Source organism: Micropterus dolomieu, linkage group LG23, assembly GCF_021292245.1.
Source record: "Micropterus dolomieu isolate WLL.071019.BEF.003 ecotype Adirondacks linkage group LG23, ASM2129224v1, whole genome shotgun sequence".
NCBI lineage: Eukaryota > Metazoa > Chordata > Actinopteri > Centrarchiformes > Centrarchidae > Micropterus > Micropterus dolomieu.
The window spans coordinates 22879059-22906236 of NC_060172.1; the positions used below are offsets into that span (position 1 = coordinate 22879059).

The 27178-nt window shown below is 38.5% G+C and overlaps 2 protein-coding genes across 4 annotated transcripts in view; one reads left to right on the top strand and one right to left on the bottom strand.

The window, feature by feature from the left end:
• Positions 1 to 1089, top strand: part of sms (spermine synthase) — a 51618-nt gene extending 50529 nt beyond the window's left edge. Inside the window, exon 11 of the mRNA XM_046039875.1 lies at positions 1 to 1089. Within this exon, the coding sequence (XP_045895831.1) occupies positions 1 to 31 (31 nt within the window). The 3' untranslated portion in view covers positions 32 to 1089.
• On the bottom strand, positions 1060 to 26224 carry LOC123963208 (serine-rich adhesin for platelets). Of its 3 annotated transcripts, none has more exons than XM_046039873.1 (31): positions 26064 to 26224; positions 24816 to 24894; positions 23439 to 23512; positions 21039 to 21110; positions 20226 to 20299; positions 19281 to 20113; positions 18253 to 18289; positions 18134 to 18171; positions 17922 to 18046; positions 17784 to 17838; positions 16165 to 16223; positions 15250 to 15315; positions 15084 to 15151; positions 14933 to 14976; positions 14795 to 14834; positions 14048 to 14082; positions 13810 to 13937; positions 13563 to 13683; positions 13179 to 13402; positions 12524 to 12725; positions 11975 to 12131; positions 10369 to 10527; positions 10064 to 10186; positions 9307 to 9352; positions 9117 to 9220; positions 8859 to 8983; positions 5621 to 5992; positions 5202 to 5485; positions 4158 to 4259; positions 3560 to 3703; positions 1060 to 1731 (listed from the first exon to the last, which is right to left on the bottom strand). In XM_046039873.1, the coding sequence occupies exons 1-31, from the start codon at positions 26065 to 26067 to the stop codon at positions 1631 to 1633; spliced, it is 4095 nt and encodes a 1364-aa protein (XP_045895829.1). In that variant the 5' UTR covers positions 26068 to 26224; the 3' UTR covers positions 1060 to 1630. The 3 variants fall into 3 exon arrangements, with proteins under 3 accessions (XP_045895829.1, XP_045895830.1, XP_045895828.1); XM_046039874.1 differs by lacking the exon at positions 26064 to 26224 and adding an exon at positions 25206 to 25576; XM_046039872.1 differs by lacking the exon at positions 26064 to 26224 and having other exon boundaries at positions 24816 to 25088.
• Positions 26225 to 27178: the final 954 nt, after the last annotated feature.

Consider the following 27178-nt stretch of genomic DNA (forward strand, 5'->3'; position numbering starts at 1 on the left):
ATGGGTTTTCTACACCGTGTGGAAGAAGTAAAGACCTGCAGTTTTCTCTGCTTAAATCCCCAGCAGCTGGAATGTGAATGTTCCTCCCGTTTCTGCGGTGGCCTAAAAGGTGTGTTCAGACTGACTGTGACATGAAAATTATAGGCAACTCAAAGTGTGGAAAAAGGAGTGAATCTGGAGAAATATAACATAACTGCAATGTTCCTGCAATGTAAGGGCAGTTTATGCCTGTTAATAGTGAGCTACAGCTAAAATCTGTACTGTAATTGGCTGTATTTTGGTTTACAAGCATGGACTTTAAAATTCCCCCGTTGTCAAGTTAGTGTGAATAAATCCAGATGAAAATTGACTTTGCATTCAGTCTGAACACATCCGTAGTGGCACAATGACCGTTTTAGCTCTCTAATCTTCCTTCTCTTCCTCCTTTTAGTTGTTTTACCATTATTTGCTACAACTTATTAGTTGTATTTCACATGTGTTACTTGATTTGGAATGTCCATTTGCATGTGCTCTGAAGGAACTGTTAGATGTTTAAACAGTGATTTCATACACTGATAACGTGGTGTAACTCATCTTTCAACAGGCGTGTGTTCTCTTGTTTACTTTGGGGTTTTTTTCTTTGAGCTCAAATCGCGTAATAGGGCAATCTATAGGCTCAGCACAGCTGAATTCAGTTTCTTTTTGGCTCTATTTTTGTTACTGCCTCTTAAATGTGATTTGATTCTTTCAGGCTGTATCATGACAATTTGAGCATGCCCAGTGAGACTGAAGTACTGAGTCCAAATGTGTTTTAAAAGGGAAATGATTCCAACACTTTAATGCCACCTCTGTACTTGTGCTGTTTATGTCATGTTTTATTAGCACCTTTTGATTTCTCCTGAAATATTTAAAGTTTTTTAAGACTGTATTAGGTGCATGTAAAGGACGGTGAATGTAGCTTGCATACACAGTACACAGAACATTTACGCGTGATCAACCCTGTGGGACTGAGTTACATTTATTTATTCAATATAATTTCACCAAATGCTGTTCTGTTCCACTTTAGATCATTTTTGTGACTATCTACAATTAAATTGTTTTGGGGGAAAACGTCTTGGCTTTTTTTTTTATTCTCCAAAAGAAAAGCAATTTATTATTAATCAAGGACACCTTGTGTATATTTATATACTTATTAGTGCGACTGAAACGCTAAGTTGATCAACAGAAAATTAAGTGGCAACGATTTTGATAAGTCATTTTCAAGCAAAAATAGCCAGCAGATATATTTACTGGTTCCACCTTCTAAAATGTGACGGTTTCCAGCTTTAACTTGTCTCATAATAGAAAACTAAATATATTCAATGTATGCAGTTTACAATTAACAATTACTTATATTGATCACGTCACTGTCCAACAGAATGAAGGTTGTTCAGGTTCCTTGTGCAAATACACTAATAGAAGAATAAATGTAGAAGTGTGTAAAAAAAAAAATAAAAAAAAAAATGCCATGTATAATGTGGGCTTTCCATTGCCCATTAGTCATATAAAACATGTGACATGTAGATGAACAGTACATAAATTACTCTATTGATATACATTATATACATACATTTCAAAATAAGAGCCATTAAACAGTCCTGTGCTTGTTGGATCAGGGCCCTTGGGTTCGGTACTGCCTGTTGATCTCGTTGAGGACTATGTCCGTACTGGGTTCTTCATCAGCTGTGATTACTCTGTCTGCAAATGGGCTTCCTGTAACACAGCACTACTGCATTATTTCTAATGCATCAAATTTGTGGCAAAATTCCTTTTGCAAAATCATTAAATTGACCACAAATGTAGTGCATCTGAAACCATTTGTTTCTTTATATGTATACATACAGTCACAGGAAAGAATGTGAATTAACTGGATTTCTGCATAAATTGGTTATGAAATTTGATCTGATTTTCATCTAAGTCACAACAATAGACAAACACAGTCTGCTTAAAACTAACTCCACACAAACAATTAAATGTTTTCATGTTTTTATTGAACACATTGGGTAAACAGTCACTGTGCAGGGTGGAAAAAGTATGTGAACCCCTAGACTAATGACTTCTCCAAAAGCTAATTGGAGTCAGAAGTCAGCCAACCTGAAGTCCAATCAATGAGACGAGATTGGAGGTGTTGGTTAGAACTGCCCTGCCCTATAAAAACACATCAATTTAAATTTTGCTATTCCCATGAAGCATTGCTTGATGTGAACCATGCCTCGACCAAAAGAGCTCTCAGAAGACCTAAGATTAAGAATTGTTGACTTACATGGAGTAGGAAAGGGTTACAGAAGAATCTCTAAATGTCTTGATGTCCATCAGTCCACAGTAAGACAAACTCTATAAATGGAAAAAGTTCAGCACTGTTGCTACTCTCCCTAAGAGTGGCTGTCCTGCAAAGATGACTGCACGAGCACAGAGCAGAATGCTCAGTGAGGTTAAGAAAGATCCTAGAGTGTCAGATGAACACTCAGTGGAGGAAAAAAGGCACAGCGCACTAACATAAAAACCTCATCCTAACTGTGAAGTATGGTGGAGGGGGAATCATGATCGCTTTGCTGCCCCCGGGCCTGGAAGGGTTGCTATCATCGGTGGAAAAATGTATTCCAAAGTTTATCAAGACATTTTGCAGGAGAATGTAAGGCCAGTTGAAGCTCAACAGGAGATGGGTGATGCAACAGGACAACTACCCAAAGCACACAAGTAAATCAACAACAGAATGGCTTAAACAGAAGAAAATACACCTTCTAGAGTGGCCCAGTCAGAGTCCTGACTTCAACTCGACTGATATGCTGTAGCATGACTTCAAGAGAGCCATTCACACCAGACATCCCAAGAATATTGCTGAACTGAAACAGACTTGTAAAGAGGAATAGTCCAAAATTCCTCCTGACCGTTGTTCAGGTCTGATCTGGAACTACAGGAAACGTTTGGTTGAGGTTATTGCTGCCAAGGAGGGTCAACCAGTTATTGAATCCAAGGGTTCACATACTTTTTCCACCCTGCACTGTGACTGTTTCCACGGTGTGTTTAATAAAAACATGGAAAGATATAATTGTTTGGTGGAGTTAGACGTGACTTAGATGAAAATCAGATCAAATTTTATGACCAATTTATGCAGGTAATTCCAAAGGCTTCACATACATTTTCCTGCGACTGTATATAGACTGTATGACAGGTCTGTAAATTTTACTTAATTTCTTTAAATCTATTAAAAGAAGAAAAAAATTGTACTGAATGTGTCACAATTATTTTTTTTAATAACTCGTACAGTATGTGGTAATATAATATATTAATATAGATTTATATGATAACATATTGCCACTGACTGCCTCATTTACAATTTTTAGCCAGTGAGCACTCATCACACGTCAGTCTAAACGCATGTTAAACTAAGGTAGAATTAGACACAATTAGACACATAGACGTATCTAAAGCTTATATTTAGTGTATTAATCAGTAGTCTAATTGTCAAAAATGTGTCACGAGTGACATAACTCACAATGAGGTGGCTGTGACTCCCACATTCACAACCGCCTTCACTTACCAATGCCATTAATCTGCTGTGAAGAGTCACGGACAAGGAAAGCAGAGGAGCTGCTTGAGTTGTTGGAGTTTTCGGAATGAAGAGGTGTTTGTCTGGTCTCTGACGACTTCTTCACAGTCTTTTGTGTTGCAGTGCGACTCCATTCTGTGAAAAGAAATTCCACAAGATAAAGCTGAAGTGTTTCATGTGTACCATTTTAACCCTGTTCTGGGTTTGTAGTATTCTCCTGTCCCTCTGGCCTGTGGGTAATAAACTTTAATTTAACACCAACACAGCAAGACAGTCAACAGCCATCTTCACTGTGCTGGGGTTCAAAGCAGTGCTCCATCCTGTTGTTGCACATTACTCTACATATGTTACACTCACAACTGTCCCTCTGCAACACAACCGCAGGTAGGAACCAAAATTAGTCTACTCTTAACTAAAGGGGACATGAAATAGAAACTTCAATGTTACACATAGTCTATATTATAGTTAAAGTGTAAAGGGAATTTCTCCTACTGAAATATATATTTTACCACAGTATGCTGTACAGTTTAATAAGCAGTTTAATAAGCATGATGGTAGAGTTATGAAATGGAAAGTGAACATCTGTAACCTGAGTTCTCTGCTAGTCTCAGTCTGCCGCAGCACAGGTAGGTCCTCCACTGCCTCCTCACATTTTCTTTCAACGCACAGTGGAACACAAATATAAAGAGACCTGGAACACAGAAACAGCATTTTTGATGAGACAGCAAACCTTTTACAGTGTGGAGTACAGTGTCTTCAGTTTGGTGAAGGACACAGACAAATAAAAAAGCACTTGAATGTAACCAAATCGAAATTACAAACTATACAATTACAAATATGTCGAGATTAGTGAATGGGATGATGCTGGTAAAAAGTAGTGCAATTTATTTGGAAGACAAAATGAAGACAAACTGAAATTACTACTGAAACTGTCTGCTGTAAACATTTACAGTTTGACCTACTGTACTTACTGAAGTTGTGCACTCACACATCTAATGCAATGAGGGGTTACTACTGATATTTGTCTCTTGTGCCATTACTTTCAGTTTTGTCTTCAAATCCAGTGGTTTTAAATGATCCAGCTAAAATGTTAACATGCTTGTAACCCTTGTGATCTGTGCGACTTCATTGTAGCAATTGTTCCCAGATTCAGCAATTCATTTGTTAAATAAAATGGTAATATGACCAATGACCTATACTGGTTTAACTACCAATGAATCTATTTGAACCTCTTTTTCTTTGTAAACTAAAATATGACGAGTTTGACCAACTCTTGGACATAACAAGCTGAAGTTTTACCTTAATACTGTCACAAAGTATTGTTAGTTGTACAAAAGGATGTGTAAATGACATTCAAAACTGCATATTATTAACAATCAGTAATAAATAGTTACATGTAAGTTTATTAAGAGCCAGAGTAGATTATAACAGACAAACACTGTGTCAAAACATTCCCTCTTCTTTGATGGGTTTCTATCCATGTTTAAAGTTGACTCACTGTTGTTTTGGTGCTACAGTGTATTGACGCAAATGCAGTGATTTTTAGTGCGTACAAATAAAAGACCCTCAAATTGTCCTGTTATTGCTGTGGAGCCCTATCACGTGAACACCAGACTCGAATGAGTCAACTCACCTTGAAAGGAGTTAAAGATGGCAAAGAGGTACATGAATGGCAGGTTAACGGGCCCCCAGGCAAAAAAGGCAAAGCCCCAAGTGAGGCCCAGGAGGAAGGTTATCCCCACCACACTGCGCACATCATGCAGTGTGGTGCGGTGATGCGAATTGTGAGGGTTCTGCCTCTTTATCCGACACAGCTGGACCAACACCACAATGAACATGACGAAGTTAAACAGAAAAATTACACAGAAATAGGCCACCACTGCCACATAGAAGGCAATGTCATTTTTCAGCCAGCAGCTGTGGGAGAGGACAGAGAGAATTAAATGGTTAGTTTGTTTTGTGCAGGTTTTATTTCATATATCTTGGTATTTGTGGATTAGTTTGAGTAGAATAATGTGTATGTCATTGCAGATAATGTGTCAGAAGACTCACAAGTCATCACTAGTGCCATCAGTAAACTTTCCATAGGAGACAAGACCGTAGTTATCCTTGTTAATTGCAATGACAATAATGACCACGATCATTGGGACACCCCAGCCGACCAGCGAGAACTTCACCATGTAGCGTGATATATAGCTATTGAAGACTTTCACGAGGGCCAGGTACATGTGGAAGGCCTCAAGTCCCATCCAGGTGAAGGTAACCAGCAGGAAGTAGTGAAGGAACCAGGCGGTGGAGATGCAGAGGCCCACGGCTTGTGGGTAGAGCGCCAGCCACGCATCCACCAGGAAGACCAGGTTTAGCATCAGCAGAGCCAGGCACAGCTGGATTAGGATTTTGGATGGAATGTCCTTTCGCAACTTTCTGCAGTGTACAAATGGATTAGAAACTCTGAGATGACTTAATGAACAATGCATCATCTTTCAAGTTTTGGTGAATTTTAAACATTCTATACTGCGTTGCAAGTCAGGTCCAGAAGTAGTAATGAACAGCAGTCTGAAGGACAAAATCTAATAATTTTTATTCAGTTTTATGTTGTAATTTGTTTGGGGTTTAGGATAATCAAGAATACAGCACAGGCAAAATGTTGTTCAACATTGCACATCACAAGATGATCTGTCATGAGACTGGAATTTAAAAGATTAATGAATTTGCCTCCTTCACAGACAAAATCCAAACAATTAGACAAGCAATCAGTGCCTCCATATCAGGTACAGGATATGTCTTGTCCCTGTGTCCACTTAAAAACAATTCATATAGCATGAGACAATTTGATTCTATTAACCATAAAAACCTGGAGGACATAATACAACATCTGAAATCCTCTTCATGTTGCCTTGATATTCTGCCAACAGGTTTTTTCAAAAATGAGTCTAAATTCATGGCCTCATATCTACTACAAATTGTCAACATGTCTCTCCTCTCAGGTTTTTTCCCACAGGCCCTGAAAAATTCAGTCATTAAGCCACTCTTAAAAAAGAGCAATCTAGACAGGTCACTAATGAACAATTATAGGCCCATATCAAATCTCCCATTTTTAAGTAAAATCATTGAAAAGGCTGTTTTTCAACAGCTTAGTGCTTTCTTGGCACTAAATAACTGTTTTGATGTCTTCCAGTCAGGTTTTCGACCACACCACAGCACTGAGACAGCTCTTGTTAAGGTCTTCAATGACATCCATTTAAACACTGACAGTGGCAGAATTTCAGTCTTAGTATTTATTATTGGATCTCAGTGCTGCATTCGACACGGTCGACCACAACATATTACTAGACAGACTTGAAAACTGGGTTGGACTTTCTGGCACAGTACTAAACTGGCGAATCCTACTTAAAGGACAGGTAATTACACATCTGAGCTGACAAAAATGACATGTGGAGTTCCCCAAGGCTCCATTCTGGGGCCTCTTTTGTTTAACATTTACATGCTTCCACTGGCTCAGATTATGAAAAAACAACAAAATATGTTACCATAATTATGAAGATGACACACAGATTTACATAACCATTTCACCAGGGGACTATGATCCCATACAAGTTCTGAGTAACTGTATTGAACAGGTCAACGATTGGATATGCCAGAATTTTCTTCAATTAAACAAAGATAAAACTGAATTTATTGTTTTTGGAGCCAGGGAGGGACGATTAAAAGTCAGTGCTCGACTTCAATCTGTAATGTTAAGAACCACAAATCAAGCCAGAAATCTTGGTGTAGTCATGGACTCAGACCTGAATTTGAGGAGCCACATTAAGACAATTACAAACTCAGCCTACTATCACCTGAAGAATATATCGAGGATTAAAGGACTTATGTCTCAGCAAGACCTAGAAAAACATATCCATGCATTTATCTTCAGTCGACTCAACTACAGTAACAGTGTCCTTACAGGGCTCCCTAAGAAATCCAGCTGCAGCTGCAGCTGATTCAGAAAGCTGCTGCCCGAGTCCTCACTAAGACCAAAAACGTGGCTCACATCACTCCAGTTCTGCGGTCTTTCCATTGGCTTCCTGTATGTCAAAGAACTGATTTCCAAATCTTGCTGTTAGTTTATAAAGCACAAAATGGTTTAGGGCCAAAATACATTCTGCTTCGTTATGAACCATCCAGACCTTTCAGGTTGTCTGGGGCAGGTCTGCTTTCTGTCCCCAGAGTCAAAACTGAACAAGGAGAAGCAGCGTTCAGTTATTATGCTCTGTATATTTGGAACAAACTCCCAGATAACTGCAGGTCTGCTGAAACTGTCAGTTCTTTTAAATTAAGACTGAAGACTTTAATTTTTACCATTGCTTTTGATTAAATAAAAAAAACCCATTGCTTTTAAAAAATAAAAAAGATTTTTCTTTTTATCACTGCCTTTAACTAGTAGATTGATAACTTACACTGCACTGTAACTTTTACTGTCTTGTTTTCTTTGTTTTTAGCTTTTTACCATTGCTTTTAATTAAATATTTACACGGTGAGAAATGAGTAGGTAATTGAGTGAAAAGATAATCAGAGTGAGATTGAACAGAGTGAAGGAAGTGGTCTTAGCTAAATGTAAAAATGTAATGTAAACCTCACGCCTTAGTGATTTGCACTTGTAAACGCGCAAGTGGATCCAGAGTATAACTGGATCAAACTGGCCTGCGGACAGACATGTCCTGGTTACTCTGTAGTGTCCGAGGGTTTTTGGAGTTTCAGTGGACCCAAAGATTGCTATGGACCCGAGTACAGACTAGCTGGAGAGAGTAGATTAAGTGTACTTCTCTGTTTATTCTCTTTTCAAAATAATTGTAACTCAATTATTTGCTCAACCCCTCAGCCTGTTTTTATTTTCCATTTAATTATTTTAACCCTGATTGTACACCGCACTGTAACTTTTATTATATTTAATGTGTATTTTTTCAATTTCCCTATGTTGCTTTTAAACTTTTTTATATTTCCCTGTTGCTTTTATGTTTTATGTAAAGCACTTTGAATTACCTTGTTGTTGAAATGTGCTATAAAAATAAACAAAGCCAATATCAGCCCAATTCATTATATGTTAAACCACTAATGAGTTTATTTATTTATTTTTTTAAACACTAACTTGTTTGGTTGGCCAGAAACCAAGGTCTTTAAACACCAGTGACTCCTACACATATATTAAAAAAGACACAGTGGCAGACAACATTGCATGCTACTGCAATGGTAATTGCAATAAAATAACTGTTGGATGTGTGTAATTTATCTGATGGCTGTCGGTGCTCACCCAAAGGCCAAGTAGGTGAGTAGAGTGATCGACAGGAAGATGGCAGACACTCCACAGCCAATATATGTGATAAAGGTAAGGATGGTGTTCTGGACGGGACTGATTATAGGCTCTCTGGAGAGGTCCTGTAAGAAAAAGAAGAAAACCAAGTTACAGCAGAGTAGGATAAGGTCTAAAATTAGGATTCGAACTACTGTTGGATGTTCACCAAACAAAAGGATGCATGAAAACATTTAGGAAAATTATCGTCCATCTCACCAGCAGGATAGCAAAGCTGGTTAAATGGTTGCAGCCACAAACTGTCTCTTTCTCTGTCCTATTTTGGACAAAACAGCCCTTTGGATTCCAACCACCTGATCCATCTGCGGGTCAAAAAACACAGCTGAACCAAATTTTCATCTTTGCTTGTTTATATTCACTTAATTTGGATAGACGTTGGACAACTTACTATTGAATGTGTAGTCCCAGAAAACACACACAGTGACAAAATTACCCTGCAGTTTGGGAAAAGGCACAAGAGCAATTTAGAAACTTTAACTGTACATCAAGATTTTTTTCTCTGTTGAGGTTGACAGCTACTACTCTTACAACATGTTTGTGGCCTACCTGTATTTAAACTGCAGCTGCTAAAATATATAAAAAGTGCACTTCCCTCCCATCTTTTGAAAGAAGGATGTTTGAGTTTAGATTTTTAAGCCTTGTGTTAATCTTTGATCTGTCTGGACATTAAATAGTTTAGTTTATTTGTTTATTTCTAAGGGAAAGAAGACAACTGCAGAAACAGTGTCCAATGTACTGTACACACGTATATAGCCATTCATTTCCAACATGTACTTCAGGTGTTCATGGCAGTATAGTGAAATCTAGCTAGACATTTAAAAGCATATGGGTTAAGGTAGGAAAATGTAATAAAATTGTCAAAAAAGAGAAGATTGTACTTTTTTTGAATATACAAGTGATGGAAATTTAGTGGATTCTTGTGCAGAACTTTGATCTCTTGGTTGTAAAGGGATGTTAGTGGTTTAATGGCGGGGGCTGATGACTGGGAACAAAAGGTAATGCACTATGAGAGATGAGAAAAAATCATTCCATGCATAAATGTTAGAGCTGTAGGCCTATTAAATGATAAGCTGCATCTGATTTGCCTTAAGGTTTGAAAATTGGCCAAACCGTTGAATACCATCATGTTTTGACAGGGTGCTTACTGGAACAGGCTCTATGTGCCTCAGCTGAATTACAACATCGTCCTGCAGTCCTGTGATTGACAGGTTGGCCACACTTGCTCCCAGGATCCCACTATTTAGTTTGCGAGCTCCCAAAGATGTGTCCTGCATGGCCATTTAGGGACAATACAACAAACACAAGTTGTCAGTTTGTAAAGACAGTGTTTTATGATGATACACATAACACATTTCTGTATTGTGATCAAAAGCCAAGAGTCTCTGTTTCTCCTGAGTGAAATGATAATGCATATCCCGCTTTGAGTGGGATGTTTGTTGAATGTATAGACCTGGAAAACTGTGCTCTTCTGGTAGAAATTGAACTGGACTCTGGAGGCCAGCTGCTGTTCCTGCAAGGTTAGGTTCTGTGTAAGAGAGGTGGGCAGACTGATGGAGCCCTGAGGGATTTGAGAAGTCACACTCCTTCTGAGCCTGGGAACCCCACGGACCTGCAACACGCATGTGACATGAAGAGAGAGATGGGCTTAACAACAAGATTTTTGTCATCACAAACATTTAATTCCACTTTATTTGGGGCAACTGGCATCAATCTGTCAGAGATCAATGTTAGCAAAAGTGTGACATTCACAAAAACAAGAGTAATCCCAAAATGAACCCATAGAAAATATCTTTAAAAAATTCATAAAATGACGTAGGTTGCCAGATTTTCTGATCTGGTTCACTTCACTGAATGTTTTCATGCAGAAACAGCTTTCCACATTTGTAAAATATACTGAATGTAGCTAACATCCAAATTATTTGTCAATGCGAGGATTTTATTCAGATATAATATCATTGTTGAATTTTGAGGGATTAATTGTGCTAGAGAACAACTTCCAATCATTGAGAGGTGCAGAATATTCAACAAACACGTTCACTTGTCATGGCAGGCAAAACACATGTGGCACAAATAACAATAACAAGGACTGTGGTCCACTGAAAAAATAAGTGCTACATTTTAGTTAAATAGAAGTACCAATACAATAGTCCTAAAATACTCCCTTACAAGTAAAATGTAAATGCTCCGTACTTGTATAGCGCTTTTCTAGTCTTTTTGACCACTCAAAGCGCTTTTACACTACATCTGCATTCACCATTCACACGCATTCATTCACTGAGCCTAAGTGCTCAAACAGAAACTAACACATTCATACACCAGGGGCAATTCGGGGTTCAGTATCTTGCCCAAGGACATACATTTGACATGCAGCTTGTAGGAGCTGGGGATTGAACCACTGTCCTTCCGATTAATGGGCAACCCGCTCTTTCTCCTGAGCCTCAGCCGCCCCCCAAGTAAAAGTTCTGCATTCAAAATCATTCTTAAGTAAAAGTACGGAAGTGCTATCCACTAAATGTACTTAAAGTATCAAAAGTAAAAGTGCTCGTTCTGCAGAAAAACGTCCCCTTTGACTGATATATCATTATATATGACATTACTAGATTGTTAATACTGATGCACCAAAGGGTAAGCTGCATTTTACTTTGCAGCTGGTTGAGGAGGAGTTGCTTTATCTACCTTACTAACAGTCGGTTATTTAGTTCCCAAACTTTGTAAGGGACCTGACAAAATAAATCGAAGGAGAAGTGAGATAATTAATAGGACAGGAAAGAAGAAGGGATAGAAGTTCTGCTACATAATTTTGTATTCATATTTTGGTATTTTCTATAATCTTATGACAAAATATAAAAATTTAGCGACCTCAACTGTAAACTTAATTTTACTCATTTCAATTGTTAGTCATTCAAAACCTGTAGATATAACTCTTAAACACCTGTATCTGCTGTAAAATAATTTTAAAATTAAGTGTCCTGCCTCGTTAAATAAAGGTTTAATAAAAAATAATACTAATATAATACTTCATACAGATGCAATAAACTGCAATATTCACGTCATACCTGTACATCATTGGGGCCTGAGATGGAAAAAAAAGTTTGCTGAAAGTTATTGCCATCTGCTGGTTTCACAGACAGAGCCACTGCTGGGGACAAGAGGGTCTCCACCTGTTTTCCAATAACTAGCTTCAATGCCACTGTATCAACAATCCCTATAATCCTGATGAAAAAAGGAAATTAACTGGTATTAAAAACAAGAACAATTGTAATATTCGTTGCACCAATTCAGTTACATAAGTGGTTTTCAACCCCTGAACCGCAGACCAATACAGGACCTCGGAACATTTGCTACCTGGCATCAAGTTGATTAGATGAAAAAAAGTTGAATAATTACATACCATAGCTTTATAGATTATTATTGATTAGTTTTGTGCTAATTACTTTGAACTGAAGTCCATTATCACAACATTTCAGCATTGAACAGTACATAAAATCTGTGTGAGGCCACTACTTGCAACAAAATTGTCTAAAATAGAAAAAGAAAAAAGTCCTGTTAGAACATCAAAAGAAAATACACAATACATTAGAGAATGTTAAATATGTATCCGTAACCTGTTGGAGGAGCGGGACAGCGTCTCAGGAGAAGCGCCCAGCAGGTTGCTGACAATCTGGACGGAGGTGTTTCCCAGCGCCTTGCTGACAGTGGGGCCTGACAAAAGATTCTCCAGCTGAGACACCAGGTGATCCACCTGGCTTGAGTTCAGTTTGGACACATCTCCGGTCATCTCAAGCAGTGCGTTGGCTTGGCTGTCAGCTGCAGTTAAAAACATTTAAAGGGGATGCTATAATGATGTTTAGCGGGAGTGGCCAACTGCGAACCACTGCCGAATTTGAAATTGCCCTGCTGTGGTGAATTTAAACAAAAACTAGAATATGGCTTGAGATTATGTCTAATAAACTGCACTGTACTCAATGTCACTGTCATCTTTAACAACTACTTGTAAGCTCTGCTATTGTACTTCTTAGTTTCAACACTAAGGGCATTTTGAACAACTACTTGACCCCCAATGATGGATTACTAGTAGATGAAAACATTTACCTCAGCTGATTAAACATAGCGGAGGCGGAAAGATAGATAGAGATAAAGAAGATAGCAAGTTAGAGTTTGGCTCTTGACTGTTATATTTTTTGTATATGGCCCACAATCACAAAAATGGCCACCACTGATATACAGCAACAGAGTCATGCACATTTGTTGATAACAAACCTGATTCGGTGGTCGTAGAAACAGGTTTAGTTGTGCTGAGTGTTGTGACATTGGCAGTAGTAGTGATACCAGTCAGGGCTGTTGTGTTCAGAGGGGATGAAGTTGCATTTACAGACAAGGTGGTGTTGTGGGGTTGTGTGGTTAATGTATTTGGGCCAGGTGTGGTAAATAGCTGCGGAACAAACATCTCTTTCAGCAGCACAACCACATTTTCTCCATTTTGACTATAAAGGAAAAAGACAAATTAGGATCTTGATTGAAAGTATTTGTAGATCAAATACAATTACAAACTGCCCTGAAGGAACCTATTGTCATGTTGACCGAGTTTGTAAAGATTTAGTGAAGCTAGTGCAGAGGATAGGGTGTTAAGAGGACAATACATACCAATTAAGGATGTTATCCTGTTCCATTACTGTACAAAAGTTCACAGGGTATAGGTTAACTGTATACCAAATGAGCTGGGAGTTTAGTGAATTGTCGCTGACTTTTGAATTTCCACAAATTGCTGTGTGACACAAGACAAAACACAAACGATACGTTTTACAGGACACACCTGCAGTTATATTCTTGACTGTATGAATTTATGTTGAATTGACTTGCTGACATGTGTCCCTATAGTTAATATACACACCTGCTCGGATCACTTGTCCATTGTAATTGATTTGTTTCTCAGACTGAAACACACTCATCATAGCTGCTGACACGTTATTTATAGGAACCTCATGTGCAAAGTCTAAAATCACACTGCAGTTCTGAAAACTGTATTTAAAAAATCAGAAGTGCACAGGTTTCAGTCACCAATTCAAATGTATCAGATGTATCAGGGCATAGAAATGTTGTTCCTTTAAAGGTACTATGATTAGACTCACTTTGTTGGTGTCCTTGTACAGGCCACGTTTCCATCCTGTGTAGAGATTTTCATTTTAAACAACTGATTATGTTGAAGTAACACATTAAATAAGTCCTACGCTTTGCATGCTTTGTATACAAAGTGTACTTCCGTGCATTAAAACACAAGAAAAGGTACCAAAAATGCTGTGTGGGCATGACATTTTTTACAAATTCATTTAAGTGCAATGGAAATGCTAGCCGAACGTTGTATTTCATGAACAAACTGCTCAAGAAGTGTCACAAAAAGGGAAAACTTGGGCACAAAGTTTCACTTCATGCATTTTTGTGACAAGCGGTCAATTTCCTGAATGAAATCCATTACTCTACAATAACTTAGGTTATGGTCCAGTTTTAAAAAATGGTACCAGGCATTCCAAAAGTGTTTTGTGCATCAAATGTACAATGTGACATTCTTGAGTGCCAAGCCCCCACATAACATTACATAGTATTTAAACTACAGTATCGCTACATAGTTCAGTTCACTCTCTTTTGTAATTAGCTGGCTTGCTCACTGTGGAAATGTTATTTAACCAAGTAAATTATATGCTTCACTATAACATCAATTTCCTTTAAGGAAAATCAAAAAGGCATATTAGCTGATCTCTTGTTATTTTATATTAATACGGCCGAATGGTTTGACTACATTTGGATTTGTTTTGATCTAGAAAATAGTCAAAATAGTCATACTAGAAAATGTGGAAAGTTATGCTTTGGGGTCAGTTTACCTTGTATTCAGATGTAATGATAGGCAATGAACATAAAACACTGTAAAGGAACATTAGGAAACATTTTTTTAATTAGATGAAAGGCATTTATTCATGTAAAATGTGATTTGTATGAGGCTGCAGAATGGCACAACTCACTCTGTACTCTGAGAGCAGTTTGATGGTTGTTTTAGCTTAGAAATCTAGAAACATTCAAGAGAATATAGTTTGATGCTACAATTATTCATTCATACAAAATGGATAATTAAAGACAAAACACACACTTATACATGTGTGCATGTAAACTTACCAAGACCAAGACATCTGAATAGTTCATATTGGTATCTTTTATCAAAACGTAAAATGTGTAGTATGCATCTAAAGACAAACAAACAAACAAAAAAAATCAACTTAGCTTGTAGACTATATTTATGTAGATAATAATCTGGTAGTTTTGTGAGGTGATAAACACTCACCGGTTCCATTGCAGTAAGCAGAGCAGTTGCAGTTGGTGCTTGTGTTTGTGTTGCTGTCCTCTATACCTGAAACAAAGTCAAAGCATGTTGGTTTACTATTATTCAAATGACAGTGTGAACAGAACCACAGCATTTTCAAGTTATTCATACAGTATTTAACCTGTCGTACCTTAGAATATTTTGTGGCCCTGTGCCATCATTTTAAATTTGGCCGAGGAGAAATTGGGCCTCATGTTCCTCAAAATTGACAGTTTTCAGATCTTTGGCTCTCTTTATGGTATATGCTTATTTTCTCTATTTCAGCTGTCATCATGATACTTAATAATGTAGTTTTAACAGTGTGTCCTTAGTTATCAATTGTGCTTTGTCTTTGACAGACATGGAGGTTTACTGCTAAAGAGATTTGCAATATCAGACTGGAGATTATTTGTACACATGTACTCAGAGTCTTCATGTAGCCTTTGCAAGCTCAGAGAGCTAGTGTCCTTCATTTCACCTAAGAGTGACCACTCCGCCATATAGCCACGATTTGTGATGTGACCTCTGCCAGAATGGTCTTTATTGTTAATAGTCAATTCAATAGGCCACATGTGGACTTTAGGCAAGCTAATATCTTTTGGACATTAAAAGGGTTGGGATAAAATGTGCTTTAACTCATCTTGGCATGTGACACAACACAGTAGGTGAACATTTATTGACTCAAACCCTGTCAGCTTTTTATTTGTTACAAATGTGTAGAAAATATCTACTTATCTACTAATTATGACATTGTGGAATAATATGTAAATAAGTGACCAAAATCCAAATGTGGTCCATTTTCAATTGACACCTCAACATGTGGTAAAAATTAAAGGGGTTGAATACTTCCTTTACTTTGTGTGGTGTGAAGATGTAAGGGACATGTTTAGAGCTCACCTGCATTACAGTAAGTTGAGTTTATTTGAGGAGCCACATATGTAGTTCCAGACTCTTCACTGTCCAAAGATAGCAACATTTGATTAAAAAAAACATACAGTGTATATCACAAAATTTAGGGCGGACCACGAATAGTCGAAGATTCGATGCTTCGATGGGCTTCGCAGCGAAACAAGGATCATGCCATTTTGGCTATATGGGGGTGCTCAACATCTGATTTTGCATAGAACTACCAGTTTTCTCCCAGTAAGTTAAAAAACAGCCTATTACAATATACATTTCAACGTTTAATGCTGTAAATAAACATGTAAAAAGAATAAAACTTTCAATAAATGTTTTTGAAGTGTGTGAATAAATCCAAAATTGTAACCCTAACCCTGGGGCGTCAGTGCGCATGTGTAAGCGTAGTGTGTATGTGTGCAGTGGCAGTGGAGGAACACTTGCTGAGACAGAGCCCCAGCCTCACTGGTGTTGTGCCGAGTTGTCCGAACCTGGTGCTTCGGATAATTTATCACCGTTGATGAACCACATAAAGAATATTTTATTTATCGTTTTTAAATAGCCGGCTACTCGAAATAGACCCGCGAGGAACCGCGACATGCATGCTGTTATCGGCAGCGATTAAAGTGGCGCTACTGTGTGTAACACCCCCCACCCCCACCCGCAAATGCTGTGTACAAAAAAACACATGATTCGATCTATCTGGCGACTATAGGCAGGACTTGACGATTCTGATTCGACTATGTAAATCCTTAGTCGGGGACAGCCCTAATAAAATGTTACAAAAAGGCCATACATTGCATGATCATACCTATGATCATGTAATGTATGGCCTTTTTGTAACATATTACATGATCATACCTATGATCATGTAATGTAATGCATCTGTGCTAAAGCACAGATCAGGAAACTTAAGAAGGAAAAGAAACATGATAAGTTCTTGTTAACTTTTAAAGAGGTAGGAAGGTAGATTTATTCAGTCACAATACAATATATATACAATATAACAGGTTATAGCGTGAAATTGAGTTTGTAACTCCCTTCTGCTGTGTAGCAGACAATATACATTAATATAGAAGCAATTTTAAAAAAGGATAAAAAGAAATAACTATAATATGTGGAGCAGTGCTGAGGATGAATTTGATTGCTGGAGGGCCCTGCAGCAGGTAATTAAAACTACCCAGAACATCATTGGTACCCTTCTTCACAGCAGCAGTGACATTGATGATGTGAGGTCTCTGCAAAGCCCAAAGGGTACTAAATGACAGCCTGCTGCCGTCTCGCAAGAAATACAGAAGTATCTGCTGCAGTACCAACAGACTTCAGAGCAGCTTCTTGACCCAGGCTGTGAGATTCATTCTCAGCACGGCTCCATGTAAAATAGTTTTATTTCTATGATTTGTTATTGATCCAACCATCTAGTGTATATCATTTTTGTATATAACGTTTGCTTTTTGTGAATGGTATAAAGGGATATACAAACCTGTGTTGTAAAATGATAAATAAATCTACCTTGTACCTTGTAAAGAATCCCTTAATAAATACTTTAATAATAATAATAATACATTAATAAATAAGTTGGGGGATTAAACAAAAACTGTAAATACAAAATATCTTACCATGATGTGCAGTTTTTGTCTTGTGCACTGCTATTGCACACATTTTGTAGCGAACCTGTTCAATGAGAAAGAGGGTTGACAGCATTATGTGAAGTTTTTAGGTAAGTAATTATGTATTTCAGGGTAGACAACACTCACTTGTTGTATCTGCTTTTTTCCCCACCACGTGGATGTCAGAGTTATTGTTTTCAGAGAGCGCACTGAGGATACAACATGGAGGTATACTCTCCGCTAGCTGCAGCGTCACAGTGCAGTTGGTTTTTCTGAAGTATAAGATCAGTGTCAACAACAAATAGATGCTTAACACATGTTTCAGTTAAAAGTTGAAAATAGTTTGTTATGTAACTTACGTTATTGCAGTGTTCTTGGTGCATGAAACTTTAATTCCCTGTTCAAACATAAATCAATCTTGATTGATATGATCCTTCTATTCACATAATGTAACAGATAAATTTTAATTTAAACTTACTTGAAATAGGCCAGTTGTTTCGTTATTACTGATCCCTCTGAAACATAAATTGAGACAACACAATTAATGAAAAATAAGATTCTTTTAAAGAAAACACTAATGAGCTTTTGAAAGAATAAATTTCACAATTGTCCTCTTGCAAATAAAAAGTGGAATTCATTGACAATAAAATACACCCTTTCTTAATTTCATATCCCTAGAAGTTCTTTTGCTACAGTCTCATTTGGTCTACAATGACCAGTCACTAATGTTGACTTGGATTATTAGAATATTTTAAAATTATAGAATATTAGCAAAGCAAGACATAGCTGTATAACTGGCATTGCTGAAAGAGTACATTTATTATGCATCTCTACTTTGTGCTCCTGTTAGTCTACATTTTACCCATAATTAGAGAAAATTTCATCTGGGAATTGCCACTTGTTGCCACACTGGCACCCGTTCAACGAAATACTTATGCTGCATCAAATCACATACGTTTTCTTTTTACTTTTAAGTATGTACTGCAGCTGCCCCATACAACTGGGACATACTACTTCATTATAATAGTACGCCTTTGACCCTCTTACTCATACACATGCTGCACGGAAAAGCCAGAAAAGGATGCTGGCTTATATACTTCAAAATGCGACTGGATGTAGTAGAACTTCCTGTTATTTTTGAAATACTGCATTTGATATACTACGTATCAGGACCTAGTAAATCTTTTGCTGGCATGCTAAATAGTATGGTAATAAGGGTAGTATAAATTATAAATAAAAACAAATCACATAAGAGTTACATTCCTACAGTATGGACTTTTAGGAAGCTTTCTCTAACAATGCAACAAGGCTAATGCAATTTTAAGTTTACTTTGATTAGGAGTTCACTATTATAACAGCACAGTTACAACAACAACATAAGATGCTGCAAGGATCCAGTGTTGAAAAAGAAGCATTTTGCACAAATACACGTGTAACATAAACAAAAAAATACTTGAAAATGCTTGTTGTGTGAACCTTTCATTCATTCATTCATTGCAGTGATACCTAGTTTGTGTCACACTGTCACCGATTTGTCGAGCTATGCGCAGAGCTGGTGGGTTGTTGTTTCCTCCACCACTGCCAGGCATCTGTGTGTTTATGTTGGAGTTGGGTGAAGAGACTGTCTGGCTGTTTGGTCTAACAATAGTTATGCTAGGTTTGAATGAAGTTGATGCTGCAGCTGTAGTTGTCCTGCGATTTACTGTTGTTGATGCTGCAGCTGTAGTTGTCCTGCGATTTACTGTTATTGATGCTGCAGCTGTAGTTGTCCTGCGATTTACTGTTGTTGATGCTGCAGCTGTAGTTGTCCTGCGATTTACTGTTGTTGATGCTGCAGCTGTAGTTGTGCTGAGATTTACTGTTGTTGATGCTGCAGCTGTAGTTGTGTTGTGTGTTGTTGCTGTTGATGTTGTAGCTGTAGTTGTGTTGTGTGTTGTTGCTGTTGACGTTGTAGCTGTAGTTGTGTTGTGTGTTGTTGCTGTTGATGTTGCAGGTGTAGTTGTATTACTGCTTTCCAACACTGTTGATGTTCCAGCTGTAGTTGTATTACTGCTTTCCAACACTGTTGATGTTCCAACTGTAGTTGTATTACTGCTTTCCAACACTGTTGATGTTCCAGCTGTAGTTGTATTACTGCTTTCCAACACTGCTGATGTTCCAGCTGTAGTTGTATTACTGCTTTCCAACACTGTTGATGTTCCAACTGTAGTTGTATTACTGCTTTCCAACACTGTGGGTGTTGTAGCTGTAGTTGTTGCAATTTGTATAGAGGTAGGTGTGACAGTTGTTTCTGCATGGTTTGGAGACAAGCAGTTCAAGTTTAGGAACACCTGTGTAAGCTGAGAAAAGGAACATGATACCCATTATATTTAATCATAGGATAAAAACTTCATAAACCTAACATTTTAACAAGAAACTATTATTAACTATATAACTAATATGCCTACATACCCAGGCCTTGATTTCTGATTCATTCTTCTTGTTGTTTCCACTGATTTCCACAGTGATGTCAAGAAAGTAGCATACTGCAGTAAGAAGGTAAGACAGAACATACTTGAGGAGACAAATGCAGCAGAGACCAAGATATCTGGACAAAAAAATGAATGGTCCTGTATTGCCCACATCCACGATAACCCAAGGGTCCAGATAAGCCTAATCAGCAGATGACCCTCCCATGTCAGCCTATATATACCTGTGAGGCTAGCCAAGACATTGGGAGGGGTGTCACAACATTTTTTGACTCTCTGTACCTGATTCTCCACTCCAGCAGTTAGTATTGCTAACATAGGCTTTCTGCTATAAATTTGTAGTCTTTATACCCAAGCTGAGAAAGATCAGATGACATTATCCACATCCTCATCTCAGAACCACAACATTACACATCTGTTTTCACAGGCTGAGTTACACTCTCCAGGGTAAGTAAACTGATCTTAATTCAGTTTCACATTTTTTCAAGCCTCATATTAGGAGCAGCTGACCTTCACTTTGCATTTTTACACAAAACCCATCTTTAAAATTGAAATTGCCTTATCAAAGGATCTCTTCACTATCAGTGCGAACAGGCACATATGGGCATGTACTGTTTACTGTTACAACTAAAATTGTTTCCCTTTAAAGTTAAAAATGGCACTTCCACATTTTCCACATACAAAAAGTAAACATTCAGTGGCCTCTGTATACAGAGGCTGAAATGGATGTGTGGCCCTTTCTGATTACAAATGTTTATATTGATATGGATGATTCTGTCTTCTTTTGCAAGCTTACCTGCAGTCTGTGCATTTGGTGTAGCAAGGGAAAGAGGGGGAGCAGCCGTGGTCTGATTACAGGAAGCCTGACCTAATGAGGGAACAAGAACTATTATTTCCAGTCTGTACCGAATAATTTAACTTCACTTTCCGAACCTTTGGTGATCATTGTGACATCATGACAAAGTTACTGTGCATTGTTATGGACCATATTCAGAGTATACATTATAATTTCTTATAATTGCTAACACAATATACATAATACAAAGATACAACAATACAACAATACAATACACCCCCACCCCCCAATTATATATACATATGTTAAAAATGTTTGAGAAGCTCAAATATATGTGCTAGTTGTTAAATTACACTAAAATAGTCTACAAAGAAGCTACAGCACTGTGAAGTTTTGTGTGAATTGGAAACAGACCAGAATAACAGGTTACTTAATTAGGAAGTAAATTGAACATGTGTCTTTGTGTGCATGGGTTGCATGACAAGTGCTGAATGACTCACTGCAGTCACTGCAGTATAATAAAAAGTTGTTGGTCCAGAAAACACTACCAGACCAGTGGTGTAGTCTAGTTGCTTGTAGTGAGTATACTGTGATTTTCCCCTCCCAGCCTCATACTCATACGTCCCAGAACGACATCCCATAAGCACCACTGCACTCACTAATATATACATTATTCATGTACATGTAATAGAGAGCATTCTGCAGGACTGCTTAGGCTATGTGTTATCAACAATGCAAAGACTTTAACAGCCAATGATGGTTACAGGTGGGCAAAGGCATCGCTTTGTGTTGAACAGTGGTGGGGACATTTTAGGGCTCAGATTAGAGTTGTGACTTAATTTCTTGCATTCTGGAGACATTGTTTTGCACCAATTTATGGTGGAAATGTATAAAGGTGAACAAAGTTCAGGTGGCAGGTGTCAATTCAGAATATATTAATATAATGCAGTAATCAGTACAATGTTGTTGTTTTTTTTACTTAAGTCATTTTTGGGGGACAATACAGATCTGTTTTCTCTATATTTACATTGCGTTGCATGTTTTCTTATTGTGCCAAAAAGCATTTGTTATTTAACATTTGGGGCGGCTGTGACTCAGGAGATAGAGCGGGTTGGCCGTTAATCGGAAGGTCGGCGGTTCAATCCCTGGCTCCCCCTGGTTGCGTGTCGAAGTGTCCTTGGGCAAGATACTGAACCCCGATTTGCCCCTGGCGGCTGTTCCGCCAGTGTATGAATGTGTGTGAATGTTAGTTTCCGTTTGAGCACTTAGGCTCAGTGTATGAATGTGTATGACTGGTGAATGCAGATGTACTGTAAAAGCGCTTTGAGTGGTCGAAAAGACTAGAAAGGCGCTATACAAGTACGGAGCATTTACATTTACATTTACATTTCTTGTTACAAGCTATTTTTCAGAACACTTTTAACAAATGTTTTCAAAAAGTGGTGGGTACATGTCCCCAGCATCCTCAGCATCCCCAGTGTAAATGACACTTATGCAGGTGGTGAGAATAGACTGATTTTCTAATGTTTAATGTTAATCACCATCTAACTTAACCAGTTATGAAGCCTTATGTTTTTTGATTTTGATTTTACCTGCTTGCAATTTTCAATGCACATTTAAGAGTGTAAGTTGCAACTATTATTAACATTAATGGAAAGCTGAGGCTCAGTATCAGTAATAACAATGAACATAGGCCTATGTGCAGTTCTATCACCAAAAACTCATACATTACAGATTATTATTAACACAAAAAGCGTCCACATTTTTTCAAGCACACTTATCTTCCAAAACCATCAACGTTGTTACAGTTCTGGTAATGATAGCGTTAATGAAGGTATATGCTGCTTTCACTCACCAGGTAACGTTACGACTGCATCAGCCTCACCTGGCTCGATTTCTGTAGTTTCTGTAACTTTAACGTTCGTGTCGTGTGCTACTGCTGCAGTCACCCGGAGCGGCAGCAGATTCAGCTGCAGGCTTACCAAAACACTAACGAGTTTAGCTTGAGTTTGCTCGCGTTTTTAGTAATTCACATTAGTTCATTTCAAACTTGCGCAGAGTGACCGCAACGCAGCTGTGTTGTTGTTTGGTGGGTGATATCCGATCCTGGTCTCAGGCCACGGAAGCCCCAAACGTCAGTTCAGTGCTTTGTAACACAGATGGGGTGAATTCATGAATGAACGTGAGAAAGTTCTGTCACAAATGATACGATATGATTGATACGTATCATCTCGCTATTAAGTGGGTATAAGGAAATCTTTGACCGTTCCTAGTGGTTACGGCGTATACCTGTGTATCATGTAGACTAGACCACTGTACCAGACTGATTGCCACATGTCTCTGCTCCATTGTCTGCAAACAACCTGTCTTTTACCTGCCAACATGCTTGTCAGAGCATACCTGCCAATAGGACGACCAGCAGCTGTATGCACAACCACTGTGGATGTCTGACACATGAATCTGGCTTCTTCATTCTGTAATATAACAAAAACAAATGTTTAAACATGTTTTTTTTCATGTGGTTATTGACCTATATGAAATAGAAACACTTTCTAAGTTTCATTGTAGTTACATTTGGCAAATTTGATGATTATTTTTTAACAGTTAAAGAAAAGGAAGAAAGAGTGAGTCATAGAGAAAACTTCTCAGGCGTAGTCGAACACCTCTTGCAATCACACCCATGCTAATGAATGCTGAAAGTCTTTCCTTTAATTATATGTCTGAAAGGGTTTTTATCTTTGGTTCTGATTATTCCATCAATTAAGCATATCTTTGCAATGTCATGAAGAAATGAATAAAGCCAAGTCAAACAGTGGACGGCATTCCTGTTCAGACACACCCTTGAGTATAATTAGACTACAATAGGACAGAACAAACACATTAGCTTACCTGTATCAAAGCCTTGGGAAACAGTGCTATAGAGAGTAGTACTGTGTAAACACACATCTTAGTTTCCGTGAATGGTGAATGTTAGCATGGGCCAAAGCTTTTCACATCTGTTCTGAAGCTGTGCTGTTATCATGCAGGGAATTTAATAGTATTGTGGTAGCAGAGGACTTGCATTGATAACTCTCTAAACACTATGCCTTTAAAAATATAGCCTAAATGTAGGCTATATATTGATGTATTTAAATATTTAAATATTATTATAATATTTAAAGACTTGTTCATGGTGACCGCGAAAAAGGAAGAATAGAGTAAACGAGGAAAACAAAACACTGCTCAGTGGGGGGACAATCTAGGCAAACAGCTTGTCAAACAACAGCTAGTCAACTCCTGACGGGAGATCAAAATGAAGTCACAAAAATGTGTGCTATCCAAAACTGATAGCGACTGAGGAGAGGAACGATGTTACTTTGCCAATAAATGTAAATGTCTTGTTTCAGTTTGGAGATGCAGATAGATCAGTAAACCCATGGACCCAATCATCCTGTGAAAAATGATCTGAGCATCATTGTACCACCACAGTGTCGCTGCTGCGTCCTCTCGTATATTCTTATAAACGTTATAACTTCAATTAACTTGAATTGAATCGACTTAAGGATTAAACAGTATATTCACAAACAGCCAAAGTAAGATAATATGACAAAACGAAAACGACAAGAAACATGTAAAAATGTTTCTGAAAAGTGATCAAGTTTTAATTAAGGCTAGTCTAAATAGACGAGCTTGATTTAAATAATTCTGAATCAAACCACATCCGGCTGTGATTTCTCAGATAAGATGTGATCTCAAGTAAGGAAGAGGACACCACCACCACCACCACCACAACTTTACCTGACATAGGAAAGGTCGGGAGCTTTCATTACTTCATCTTCATCGAACATTAGGCTACTTCCCGTGGGCAAAATCCAAACTTGAAAGCAAAGCCAGACCACAAACATTAGATGGGGGAAAATTGTCACTGAACAGAGATGTTGATATTGTGGCTGACAGTTTGTGGTTTAAGTACACTGTGACTTGATCATGCCGGATCCATAGATAGGCTGACACATGTGGCATGCTCCGGAAACGTCAACTGAACAGGTTGTCGCATTCATTCACTTTATCCTGAAGAAGCTCAACTACTTACTTAACAACTGTCCTCCTCCTGAACAGGGAATTTTAAGATTTCACACCAGATCAGAAAAGAGCCACTATGCTGTAAAATCGTCCAAAACTTCCTACCTGTAGGTTTCTGTGAGGAAGAGATTTATCCATTTCTGTTTTTCGTTTAGCAGTGAAGGTACGCCTCAGGGTGTGTCCTCACAGACAGACTTTGTTTTTCCAGGGTAACACAAGCTAAAAGAGTTCTGGCATTGAAGCATTTACTGTTGCGTCAGAAGGCGTCAGGCACCAGCAGCATTTTTGTCTGTCATGTTATGCACCTGCTTTGTATTCTGAATGCGGGGGACTGGTCTGTCACGCACCGCCACCATTGCGCTCATTAACACAAACAAACGCACACAAATTTATTTCCTCTATTACAGTTAATCTACACCGTTAATTGCGTGCACATAGGCTTAATATGTGGGTGATACCTCACTGAAAGTCGTATCAAAGGCACACTAAGAACATGATGATCAACACTGTCGTGAAAAATATTCTATATAAGCGACACCTCTAACCTGCTAATGGCTTAACACAAAATAGATCTGCATCATAAATTGAAAACAGCAGGACCTGCAGCCTTCTTCCAGGAGGTCAGGGATCAAACTGTCAGTGGGAGTGTTCCCTAAAATAAAAACTGGATAAAAACACAAACTGCATATAAACAAAGTGATCCGAATTTGATCCTTCACAACCGGTTTCACAAAACCTGGATAGCCGATAAAGCTGGAATTTTCCAGTTACCCTAGCTGAATTCAGTGTGGTTATTAGGTTTTATAAAATAATCCTTCCAAATTGTATCCTGAGTTACATATTAACTTCCACTTCTCAAGTCAAATGTACAACTGTACTAATGGCAAATAACTCACTTAAATTATGACTGTTTCAGTTGAGCATATAGTTAGTAGGCTAAATGTATATTTTTAGGCTACTTACGCATTCATTCGGTCTGATATTGTCTGCCACGCGTTTTCTCGCTGTTTTATTACAGCAGCTTCCTTTTTCAAGACATATTGTGCTTTTATTTCTCCTAAACGTCCATTATTATCTGTTGCTCACTGGGTGTAAAGTAAGAACCACGCGTCTTCTCCATTTCCGCCTAAATCTGAACGAACTCTTGGCCTCTTCAAAAAAAAAAAAAAAAAAAGTTACACGTATAAAGCCAGTATGCACTTGTTACGGCGGTGTGGCGTGGACAGAGAGGACCCAAAAACAGTGCTCAAGAAAGACCGGTTTTATTGGGGAAAAGAGGGGTTGAGGGAGAGGTGGATGTCGGGGAAACGCAGGCACGGGGAACCGAGGAGACTGAGAACAGAGAGCCGGGGGACACTGGGGGCGAAGAAGAAAGGAGGGAGAACTGGGAGGACACCGTGGGGGGAAGCCCGAAGGGAGAGGGCAGGTGAGCGAGCCCAGCCGACCTGGCAGAGGACGAGGGTGAGTGAACCTGGGGGGAGACAAACAGAAGGACAGGGTTAGTGACACAGGGAAGAACCAAGAGCTGGAGAAATGAGAGAAGATTTCAGGAGCTTGAGTGAACTTGCGGCACCGGGTTAGGAGCAACGACGATCAAGCAGTGGTTGATTGGAGAACTGGGGTAGAAGTACTGGCAGAGAAGGAGTTGATTGCTGACAGGTGTGGCAGGCGGAGGAGGTGGCTGACGAGGTGCAGGTGCGGGTCGTTGGCTGGGCTCAGGAGCGGAGGGAGAGAGAGAGAGAGGGAGCACACACGGGAGAGGAGACACAGGGAGGCAGGCAGAGTACAGAGAAAACCAGGGAAAAACAGAATCACAATCAAAAGAGAGAAAACCAGGACACTCACCGTCAGCCGGGCTGCCACCACAACAGCACTGACTAGACTAGGTCAGCTCACTTTCTCTGTTATCCTGGATTCTGAATTCTGCTTTTGCAAAATAGCCCCTACACTAACAGCTTTTTGATCTGTAAACTGAAACTGATTTATTAACATCATCAGTGACAATTTATAAACCCTTATAAGTAGGTTATGTCTTTTTGTGTCATGGTACCAAATAGATTTGATGCTGAGCCAGCCTG